At 35.0% G+C, this 12,125-nt stretch overlaps 1 protein-coding gene across 1 annotated transcript; it reads right to left on the bottom strand.

The window, feature by feature from the left end:
- Window positions 1-6,189: 6,189 nt before the first annotated feature.
- On the bottom strand, window positions 6,190-10,486 carry LOC133823098 (uncharacterized). Its single transcript, XM_062255690.1, has 13 exons — window positions 10,329-10,486; window positions 10,182-10,243; window positions 9,826-9,903; window positions 9,631-9,709; window positions 9,409-9,479; window positions 9,094-9,195; window positions 8,691-8,780; window positions 8,223-8,297; window positions 7,989-8,021; window positions 7,590-7,667; window positions 7,262-7,327; window positions 6,721-6,809; window positions 6,190-6,502 (listed from the first exon to the last, which is right to left on the bottom strand). The coding sequence occupies exons 1-13, from the start codon at window positions 10,381-10,383 to the stop codon at window positions 6,481-6,483; spliced, it is 900 nt and encodes a 299-aa protein (XP_062111674.1). The 5' UTR covers window positions 10,384-10,486; the 3' UTR covers window positions 6,190-6,480.
- Between the last annotated feature and the right edge of the window lie 1,639 nt (window positions 10,487-12,125).

Here is a 12,125-nt window from a genome sequence, read left to right as displayed (position 1 = left end):
ATCATTTATTATCCGAGATAGCAGGAGTATATTCTAATATGTTATCAAATCATATCCCAATGTAAATGGGAATAATTTGTATTAAATGTATACCTTATTTATTCACGTGGTTACCCAAACCTGTCCAGAAATTCCTCTATAAATATCAGGAATAATGGACAGGGAAAGGGACAGCCATTTTTGTATTAACAAAACTCTGCAGAAATTGAGAGAGAAAAGTATAATATTGTCTCGTGGACTAGGTGGATTTTAACCACTGAACCACGTAAAATTTGTGTGTGTGCGAGATGGTTTTTATTATTTCATTACAGTTTATAATTTAGCACTAATCTCCCTATTCGATTTCTTAATCTACTGTTGGCGAAAAACCGCGTCAACAATGGTATAACTAATATTCGGCCATCGTATTGAACGTGGGGTCAAACGACCATCGCATTGAGCGTGGGGCTGGTCGGCAAAGCATGTGGAATGCGGGTCATGAACCGTGAGTTGAGTGCCTGACTACGTATCTCACTTGGTTGGGCCACTCGACATGACTGTGTGTCACTGGGCCATGTGATTGAGGGCAAGTTCAATTTGAGGGTGTGGTCCCCGCTTGCCCAACACAAACCATGTGTTGAATGCCTGTGTAGCTTCTCGCTCTGTTGGGTCGTTCGACAAGGCTGCTTTCCTAGGCCGTGTAATTTATTATACGATTGAAATGAATATATTTGTAAACTGTGGAACGTGTTTACCATTTATATGATTGGAATAAATATATCTGATGTTTTGTGAAACATGTGTTTAATGCTTTTGAATGTTTGGGACTATTGTTATATCATGTGAGGTTTTCTTGTTGGGTCTTGGCTCACGGGTGCTCTATGGTGCATATAAGGGCAAAGAGAGACTGGGCGAGCCATGATTTGGGGAGCTTCAGGGGCGTTGTGTACATATGCGGCCTGCTCGATCACCACGATCGAGGTTTCTTTTTTGGATCTAGAATTACTGATCATTTTGCCACTTAGGATGGCTAATTTGTATAGTGTTTGTCCTTTATCAGTTTTTAAACTCTTTTCTGGGATCCCATGTACATATTAAATTCTCTTAATGAATTATTACTCCTTTGGCCAAAAAATTTAACACCTACCCTTTATTTAGTTTAATTACACATTTAAGTCCAAATAACTCATTTAGCGAGTTGAGCACTATTTTAAACACACAGTGTAACTGTCCTGAATTAGTAGGGAGTTACAAATATAGTATTGAAAAAACAACTTAAAATCAACTAGACAGCAACCCCACAGCAATACAATATTGAAAAAACACATGTAAATCAACAAAACACAACATGTTGCATTAACCAAAATAAACTTAAAAAAAAACAACAAAACAACATTGAAAAACTTATTACTGCATTGTAAAAATGTGCCAAAAAAATAAAAAATGTATATCAGAACATATGAACATAAACCCAAAATAAACTAAAAAGAATAACAAAAAGAACTTATCACTGCATTGTAAAATGTGTCAAGAAAAATTAAAAACTTACTCAATTAGAAATCAACTAAACATCAACCTAAAATATACTTAGAGATAACTAAACATATACCCAAAATTAACTCACACAACAACAATAAAAAAAATCTGGAGGAGATGAAAGTTAAATTTTAATGGCAAATACTTATTTTTGACACTCGACCAAAATAAATGAACTAAAGAAAAGAGAAACAGTCGACCTCGAGAACCAACTGAAGCTTTCAACCTCCTGCCTCCAACAAAAATTTAAAGGACCAATGCATAAAATCCATAAATACCTAGAGACCCACCACTGCAAAGATGGAAACATCCACAAAAAGAGACAAAAGTCAAAGAAAACAATTTTCCATTTAGCTCAACCATTGCATGAGAAGGAGTCAACATGTGCCACACTCCTACTCTATACTTGCCTGCTTTTTTAAATATTCTTTTTTTGTCTAAAAAATTACAATATAAACTAATGATACTCAACTTAATAGGTTTCTCTAATAGACATCATTTGAAGTTTCCGTCAATGGCTTTCTTGGAAGAAAATCTTGGTGCTCTTCGACCAGGTTTCTTGAGAATGAGCATAAGCTTTGTTATTTTTCCCTTTTCTTCAAGATACTGATTTTTTTTCGCCACTCTTTTTTTTTTTTTTTGAAGTAAATTCCTCTTACAAAAGAGGTGCTATAGATGTTCTGTTGGAGGGTCTTAACAAAGAAGTAACAATAGTGGGAAAAGTACTATTCTTCATCAAACACGAGTGTGTTTCTCCCTCGTAAGTTCTTTGGTTGAGAACACCCATGTCTTTTATAGATTTTTGAACAAAACTATGTTCATTATATTAGTATTTTAATTATCTTCGTGCTTGTAAAGTTAATATGAAGTTGGATTCACTTCCACACGTTTTGTTATTAATAATTTAGTATGTATCATATCCTCTTTCTTTACATGTACTATTTGATTTGCGACTCGAACAAGACATGCTTTGTTCCATCAATGGCTTTCTTGGAAGAATTAGATGAAAAGAGCATCACCCATTCAGTGGATGACACAATTGTTGTTGTAGAGGTTCTGATTTCCTTGAAGCCTCTACTGCTGCCTCTGCTTTTAGAGAATGGCCTCACGCACTGTGGTACTAACAATGAAGAGTCGATTATGTCTAGGATTAGTAATTGCGTTCAAACTACAGAGACAGAGTGTCTCGACGCACCTTCAAGCTCTGCAACAATTTGTCGTCAGACACAAAATCTCTGTCATCTCCAAGTCGCCATTAACGAGATCCGTATGTCCACTAACAAGATCATATTCCCTCCCTTGTTGTAACGTCTCAAAACTGATAATAAGTCTTAGTGCCTTGATTAGTGTGCCAGGAGGGCAATAAATGATTTAATCGTATTATTACATGATTAATTGTGATATATGTGTAGCAATACATGATTACTCAAATTATATTATTATATGATTAGATATGCATGTTTAGGTGAATTAAATATGCATGTGAGCCCGTTTTTGTTAATAAGGGCATGTTTGTAATTTTTTACCCGTTGAGGGTATATATATATATATATGTGTGTGTGTGTGTGTGTGTGTGTGTCATGTTTGTGATATGACTGAGAGCATGGTATTGTGGAGATATATTTGAGATGTGTGGTCCGAGGCGGTCCTAGGGAGCGCGGAATAGCCACAACGGGGTCAGATACCTGGCTCGGGGTGAGTCTAGGGGTATTTTGGGAATGTAGTACATATTCGGGGTTACCGGGTAATAGGTACTTATTTAGCGATTATTTTGGTATGTTAGGATTAATTGGGAATTTATAGGAATACTCGAGGAATTACCGGGAATGGGGCAAATGATGAATTTTCCCTTGGTGGTATTAAAGGGTTAAGAGTTAAGCTAGGGGCAATTTGGTCATTTTCAAAGGATAGGCTTGGACTTGTACCTTAGGACTCTAGAACTAATCACAAAAACACACTCTCAGTCCTCCCTCTTTCTCTCTCTTCGGCTCACTCTCTCTCTCTCTTGGTGCTTGGAAATTTTGGGACATTTTGAAGAAAAGCTCGGAATTTAGGGCTGGGAAATGAGGATTTGAGGCTAGGAACTTGGGGAAAACGAGCTAGGAGCAAGTCTGAGGTAGCTAGGGGTAGAATTCCCTGATTAAGGTAAGGTTCTATTTTGATTTTTGTTAAGTTTCATCTGTAAGTTAAAGGCTTTTGTTTAGGTTTAAACCTTGGTTGATTTTGAGTTTTGGTGAGTCTATGGAGCAGCTTTTGGGGTAGTTATGTTGATCATGTTGTATTGATATGGATTCTAGATGAAATTTTGGGTTTGGGTATTGATTTGGGTGGATTTTTGTGGATTTAACTCGAGAAAATGCAGAGGAAATTCTAGGTTCACGGGCTCAAGTCATGGCCCTGTTCTTTAAGCACCACGACCCGCATGAACCCAGAAGGCTTCGGGGGTCTCTGAACTGTCCAAGCGTCGCGGCGCAGGTTGAGGTGCGCCGCGACCCGTGTCCCTCAAGAGAGAGCCTTGGGGCTCTCTGACTTGTAGCGCGTCGCGGCCCTAGGGGGCTGGGCCATGGTTCAAATTAGGGGAAATGGCCAAAATAGGGTTTAAAGCTCGGGAACTCAAACGTAAGTACTCGGGAAAGATTCTACTACTCGGTTTAGTAGGATTCGGGGTCTTGGAGACTAGAATATTATTATGAAGTTTATAACTGGTTTAGGGCTTGATGGATATTTATTATTATTGTGTTGTGACTAGGTTTTACCACTTTGGCCCGGGTTTAGGGGATCGTGCTCAGGATTGCACTATTTGGTCAGCTCAGAACACAGGTAAGAAAATTGTTTGTGCCCGTAGAGTAGGGCATGGGCTGATTATCTGTGTTTAATGCTATGTATGAGTATTTATAATTGTGATGTCATGTTTGTGTGATTATGACTGATCAGCGAAGGTCGGGATCGGCGATAAGCATGTTCAATGTAGGCCGAACGACAACAAGCATGTTGAAAGCAGGTCGCCATGGCATGGCCATCTAGGGTGTTGTACTCACCTGTTCAGTGAAGACCGTGAACCCGGTGCCTGGTAATGCACCTGGGTCGGCATAGGCCGCTATGTGAATAGTTGGTGTTATCTATTTAAAGTTATGCATTTACTGGAATGAATTGTTATATGCTATGTGTGTGGAGTTTTCTTGCTGGGCTTTGGCTCATGGGTGCTTTATGGTGCAAGTAAGGGCAAGGGAAAGGCCGAACAAGCATGAGTTGGAGGGCATGGAGCGACGCGTACATGTTTGGCCTGCCTGGCCGCTACGGCTAGGATAGTTGAGGAACACTATACAAATGTTGGATTTTGTCGCTTAGGTCAACTGTACCCTAACTTTTGAGTTGTAAATATATTTTGAAACAATGTTTTGGGATCCCAATGCAACGCTTTTATAATTTTAATGAATGTCAAAACCTTTTATACTTAAATTTCATTAAATGAGTCTTTATTTTGATTTAATAACACTTTTCAATCTAATACACCGATTAGCGAGCTAATGACACATTTTAAAATCACATGATAACAACTCTAGGAAATTAGGGCGTTACACTTGCAGACTGGGAAAAACGTTTATAAACCGTAAAAATGTAAACAGGAAATGTAAAATAGAAAAAATCTTTGTTATATCGTAAAAATGAAACAATTTGATAAGAAACAGTGGTTGCCATAAAATTTTCTAATAGTTTTAGATGATTTTTAAAAAATAATAATAATAATTGATTATGTTTCAAGAATGGTCATATATGTTTACTTGAAGAACTTATAAAGCATATTTCATTTCATTTTTCTAATTATATAAATATTCTCAAACAATAGTTCTTATTTATATTGACACTGTAAATTTATACATACACTAAACTAAATATACTCTATTCTATGAATAAAATATATAAAATAAAAATAAAAAAAGTGTACCTCACCCATTAACAGAATTAATTGATAAATTTGAGTTTTTCTTAATAAAATATGTAATTAAAAATATGAAAATCTAAAGGAAATACACAATTTTGATACCTGATTGTTTGTCTTGCAACTTAGTATTTATCGTACATTCTTTAATGATAAATATTTTTTATTTATAAATTTTTTATTAAAAATATATTTTCCAAAATTGATGTCAAAAGTATAATTTTAAACTAATTTTCCAAAAACAAGATACTATTTAAATAGAGAATTGCGACTATATTCCTTGTATAGTTTCACTTATTGCAGTCTTAAAAGTACCTAAATAATAGATTACAGTTAACTCCTATGTAAAAGAAGTTTTATTAAGTACCTCATGGTATTAGATTTTTAATTAAATTATGATTAATTATAAAACAGGCAATATGGTAATAAAATGATATATTTCCAAAAATTAATACAATTTCAAATATAAAATTATAAAAAAGTAAATAAAAAATACAATAAACTTACTTTTATATTATATAACATGAATACAATTTTAAGAGATTAGAAATACTTAATTTAAAAAAAATCAAGATGCAATTATTAAGCCTCAAAATTAATAGATAAAATTGTAAATTTAAAAAAACATATTTTAGTCATTATAACAAATATATAATAAAAAAATATGGGTGCCATACTCCACTCGTTCTCAATACAAGGTAAAACATATTATTTTAAGTAAAATAACCAATGAATGAGGAAATGCAACGCTGCAACTATTATGTTTCGTTGTTTCCTACTAATGCAAGTGAACATTCAAAATATCATTACATAATTCAGAAATCGATTCACAATCGAGACACCTATGTATAATCTTTTGTGTGTTTATTTTTAAAGGTGTACATTCATGCTTCATGAGATTATGGTTGATGATATTCAGCTGCATCAACTCACAGATTCAAAAAAGAAAGAAAAAAAAAAACAATAATCATATATGCAAGAAAAATAATCCAAGAGATGGAAAGCATCTTCTGTTCAGAATGTTTTCAACACCTAGTTGATACCGACCTGCATACGAGGACAATATTTGTAAGCAGTAAAACATAAATGCCCCAAATTAAACTATCAAAATATTAAATGCCATTACAAGGATAATCCTTCTAGTTAAGGTAGCCAGAATGAAGTGAGAGAATTGACAGTTATATAGAAAGGTGAAATTATGTAGAAGATGAGAACACATTAACGTGCATCAAGCATAATACTAGAGGAAGTATAATAGTTCAAACCTTATTAGGTTTTTGGACGATTTCTCCAACCTGTCAGTACCATCTTCAGAATAGTTCAAACCTAAAGTATCTGTAATGTCTTTCAGACCCTACAGGACAGTGATAAAATAACAAATTAAAAAGAATTAATCCAATTGCACAGTAAGTTATGACAAAGGAAAGAGTGGCCTAATTACCTTAACAGTAAAATATATGAAAACTGGAGCAATCACAAATTGAAGAAAAATGTGAACTTTGGACAGTGTTTGTTTGTGTGCACATTAACTTTTATGGTCTATGAACTTAAAGTCAATTGGAAAAACCATGGCTCAAAACTAATCCTTGGGTTCAATGTTCCTATTTAGAACCATACACTAAAATTTCATAAATTATTTTGTCGATGTAACCATTATGCAACAATATCAACCAGTTAAAGTTGTGAAAGTATCCAAATACGTTTGATGTTTGCTTGCATTTCCACGAGGATGATTTCACCAGAACAAAAGGAAAAATACACACACACACAAACATATATATAATATAAATGTTTTTACAAACTAACCATAAGGCTTGGAGCCTCTGAAAATGTGAGTGAACCACGTGATGGGGGAGAAGTTTTAAGTTGATCCTGCAAATTAGAAAACAAATTAGACTGCTTTATGAACATTACAGAGAACTGAAGAAAGTCGTCTGATTCATGATTACAACCAAAAAAAACATTAAATAAATGATAAGATATGAACACAAACTATTAGAAATAGGACTTCTAAACAAACAAATGGCTCCTGCCACTTCGGGAATAACTAAGATAAATTAATAATTGGAGTGGATATGGAACGACTTCTAAAGTAAACAAGAAGCACTATAGTAGTACAACTATCGATACCAACCTGCAGTGCTTCGGGCATTTTGACCTTCTTCCCATCAATAAAGTTGCACAGGTAGTATAAACTAGCATTTGCAAAATCCTGTCACAACAAAAACAAGTCAGCAACCCAATCGATCATGTGGTGATCAAGGTAAGAGGTAAAATAAACTCCACTGCATGTCATAAAACAATGGAACCATATTGAAAGATGCTGGAAGTGAAACCAAGGCTATGAAAAAACTATTAAAAGTAAGAGAGGGCTTTTTTCTTTTAACTTTTACTACTTCCATTAAGACTTTTAAATATATAGGTTAGGATAACAAAAAGAAGAGTCCACGCACTGGGCCAAGGAAGACAATGCAATTTTTAGTCCTCAAAGATCTATCACTTGTCCAAATAGAGAAACTGGATTTTTTTTTACCTGTTTGCCCTCCATTACACATAACTTCCCGTTCTGTTAAAAGAGAAAAAAAAAAGAGATATTAGTACAATTTCACTAAATAGGGAACAAAGGCAAGGCATGCCTCCTATAAATCTGAAGGTTACAGGTGCTAATACCCTATGAAGTTTACTTGCTAACGCCAATAACAGATTACTGTTTTTTTTTTTCCAAAAAATATATATAAACATTAAACACTAAAGCAGCATGACTCACCAAGGCAGCAACCATGTTCTGCAATCCACTCAAGTCATAGGCAATACCATCAACAGATTCATTCAGAACAGTGACCTGTTCACAAGTTTCAACACAATAAGAGATTAACAAGGGAGACATGCTATGACTACTAATCATTTCACATCCATATCAATATGCATATGAGGAAGTATAAACTAACAGTAATATGCTCATGTAGTACGGTAAATCATATCGAGTCAAACGAAGTGGCTGCTATATCTATTCTATTGAGGTAGAAAGACGCTATTATATCTTATTAAATGGCAGGGGGCTACATCAATTATCGTACCAAAAAACAAATATATAAATATAAAAAAAATACATACAGGCACATGTTTCCTAACACAAGGTTACTAACAACTCTAGAGAAGCACGTACACTGCTCAACTGTGCTATTTTAACTAGAGAAATAAAAACAAAAAACTAAAACGAGGCTGAAAAACTTACATCATCCTTTATTTCCCTAGATAGCTTGTTCTGCTCCACCATTTTATCATCCACGTTTTGAATCCTCTGCGTCAAATGCTTCTTTGTTTGCTGAACATAATATTGCACTCCGTAAAAAACATTTTTTTTTTCTTTTTTCCATAAATACTTTCAAGGAGCAGCACAACTTCAAAGTAAAAAAGAATTGAATGGCAAAGAAAAGAAAACAAAACAAAAAAGAGGAAATTTTGTCGATTAATATGATACTAGCAATAATGTTAACTACCCTGACCATTTAAAATATATATATATATATAAATATCATGGCCTTTTCAAGAGACATTAACCCAAGGCGAACGTTTTCCTTAAACCATAATCATGATAAATAAAAAAGAGATCAGAGGTGTAGAGACTAGAGACTTACTGCAACATAATCTGATAAGTTCTCCAGATGTTTTGTCAAATTTGAAACCGCCTTCGCCATATTACTTTTTGTCACGTACATAAAATCCCACAATGAACAACCCTGACCAATCAAACAACTGTCTTATAAGCAGTTATCGGGAAGAAAAAAAAAAGAGCAGAAAAAAATATACCATATTTCATAAATACTTCCACAAATCTTAGCCCCCATCCCCATTACCCCAATTATATATAAATAAATTAAAGCAACTAAATCTGTCTAACACATGAAATGGGCATTCATGATAGAAAAACCAAGTGAATAAATAAAGCATACCTTCCACCACATGTAACCATACCCAATTGCTCCCAATGCAGCAGCGGGAACTACAAGTGACTTTAAGTTACCTGGTAAGATATGATAAATTTAACTACTATCACAAAAATGCTTCATTCCCTTAGAAGTTATTCGTAAACTTAAATTTTTTGCCCAAAAACAAGCGAAGAGCATTATCAATAAGAAATATTTAGAGTATTTTCGAATGGAAGGAAGATATACCATGGCCATCATTCCCATTCAGAATAGTAATATGTCGATTTGAACCAAGTTGTTGAACCTCAGCAGCCAATTTACGCACCTAAAAGACAGTTTGAACAGAAAATTCAGATACTTCTACGTCTCAGTTTCATTTATCAATGACCAATCCAAAAAAAATAATAATAATGAAACATTAGATAGTAAGTCAACCGATACCTGAGCTAAAATGGGATCACTGTAATCAGATCCTCCTTCTGATTGATCTTTCGATTTCTCCAATCCCTTCACCAAAGACTGTAATGACAAACCAAAGATGTAACGAAAAAAAAGGGGGTTATTAAATAATTTTTTTTTTTTAAAATATCGAGTCTAAGATGGCTCAAATTTTCACAGAAACTAAAAATTAGTCGAGCTAATTCATCATATATGCTAAATGTGGAACTCAATAGGATAGTTACATGGCCACTTGAAAACCCATACTACAAAATCGAAATTAGTCAACTTCCCCAAAACAAAGTGGACAACACCTCGGCTTGAATTTAACAATAATAACAGAAAAATTAGAAGAATACCTGAAGCTCGCCAAGAAGATCCGATAGTTTATGGTTATTGAGCAAAACCGTAGCAGTATACCCTAAAGAGAACAAATTAGTGAGATCGAATCATAGCTCTTTGTAATCAAGAAGCTAGTGTGGAAAATGATGTCAAATTAATAATACCTGTTCCGGCTATGACGAGGATCTTGGAAAAGCCTATACCAGACTGCAAAGCCATAGCTGCGTTTGGTTGATCGTAAACCCAAGCGAGAGAATCGGGGTACTGCGAAAGATGAAGAAGCCGACGAAGACGAGGTAGATGACCTATTCAATATACTTTATAGTTATGCACTCTACTAGTTTGTGGAGAACGCACGGTGTCGTTTTAAATAACGACAAGTAAGTATTTTTTTCTTTTTCTTTTTCTTTTTCTTTTTAGTTTAAAAACGATTAAATAGTAATATTTAGTTTTAAAATTTTATTTGGTTTTGTTTTGCTTCCGTGAAGCTTTCTCTTGTTATTTTTTTTAATTTGAATAATTCTTACATAAATATCTTTTAAACAAAAATTATTTTTAAAGTGTTTGAATATCAATAAAAAAAATTACTAGTGTTAGAGAATATATTCAATGGAAATATAGAAAAAAAACTAAATACAACTTTGTGTTATACTCCAAAAAATACGAGCTAAATTACTCAGCATGGAGTACAGCTGGCAGAAAAACGTATGAAGAAAGCATACATATAGAGCACATTTCTAATTCTGGAGTGAGAAGCTCGAGTTAAAATTGACAGCTTACGACAACCAGATAGTCTTCAAATTGTTACTTGCACCAACAACTTAGTTCGAGATATGCATCATCCAAATCGCCTTCATGAAGTTCTGAACATGGCTCGTGTCAATTCAGATTAGTCCTACAACACCCAACTCGAAGGAAGTGTACAGCTCACGGAAGCCTGGTCATTATGCAGAGTGAAGGATTCTAAAAGACTTGGAGATTCTTTATGCGCCTCATGAAGGCCCAAATTTTATTATGCATTTATTACCCGATATAATGGATATAAATTTAATAGGCAATCATGTATTTAAGTACATGGGTAGTTACCCGAATTTGTCAATTACCATATTAATGTACGGTTACCCAAAACTGTCCATGAGAATCTCCTATAAATACCAGGGGAATGGACAGTTAAAGGGAACGACTTTCTGTATGTAAAAAATCTCCTGAAATTGTCATCAACAATTTCTTCAAGAGTCCTAAACAGATCATTAAGAGTGACTCATGGACTAGGTGGATTTAACCACTGAACCACGTAAAATCGTGTGAGCATTTTTGCACTCTTGTTTTTTACCATTTCCTATACATTCAGTTTATGAAAAGCCTAATCTCTCTATTGTTGGATTTCTAAATCTCAGGTTGCCAAAAAATCGTGTCAACAAATTGGTGCTTTCATTTAGAGCAGATTAGGCTTGAATTCCCACGCAAATTCCAACCCAACAATCACTATGGTGGTCACTTATTCCATGCGCGACAACGAAACGGAGCAACCTAATGATCAATAGGGTCACCATGCGACCATCCCAACTAAAGAAGGTACATTCACGCAGCGTCGCCCTGGAAAACAGCATGTGGACCAAGATGATGATGGGAGCTCGGCCACACACCCAGCAAATCCCCATCCTGGGTACCTGACGACCATCGAGATGGAAAACGCCCAGTTAAGAAACCATATTGCCCAGGCCAACAAGCAGATTGAGGAGATTTTAGCTCAATTACCCCCTCCTGCAACTGATGCTAATGTCGGAAGGAGGCAAAGTGGGTCCCACAGATCCCACAGGAATAATCGTCCTAATATTAGTCGCTCTATCAAAACTGCAACTCCAAGTTCTGTACCTTCTGGACGGACTCCGCGAAATAATCAACCTGCCAATCCCCATAGGAATCATTGACCTAATGTCAACCGTTCTGCCCGAACTACG

This window comes from Humulus lupulus, chromosome 3 (genome assembly GCF_963169125.1).
Source record: "Humulus lupulus chromosome 3, drHumLupu1.1, whole genome shotgun sequence".
Taxonomy (NCBI): Eukaryota; Viridiplantae; Streptophyta; class Magnoliopsida; order Rosales; family Cannabaceae; genus Humulus; species Humulus lupulus.
The sequence above is the reverse complement of the archived record's forward strand: the minus strand, read 5'-3'. Positions and strand labels throughout refer to the sequence as shown.

Coding starts and splice junctions, on each gene's coding strand:
- LOC133823098 (XM_062255690.1), bottom strand. CDS start 10,383: ATGGCTTTGCAGTCTGGTATAGGCTTTTCCAAGATCCTCGTCATAGCC. Junction 9,196..9,408: donor ATGGTTACATGTGGTGGAAG/GTATGCTTTATT, acceptor TTGATTGGTCAG/GGTTGTTCATTGTGGGATTT. Junction 6,503..6,720: donor TCGTCCAAAAACCTAATAAG/GTTTGAACTATT, acceptor CCTCGTATGCAG/GTCGGTATCAACTAGGTGTT.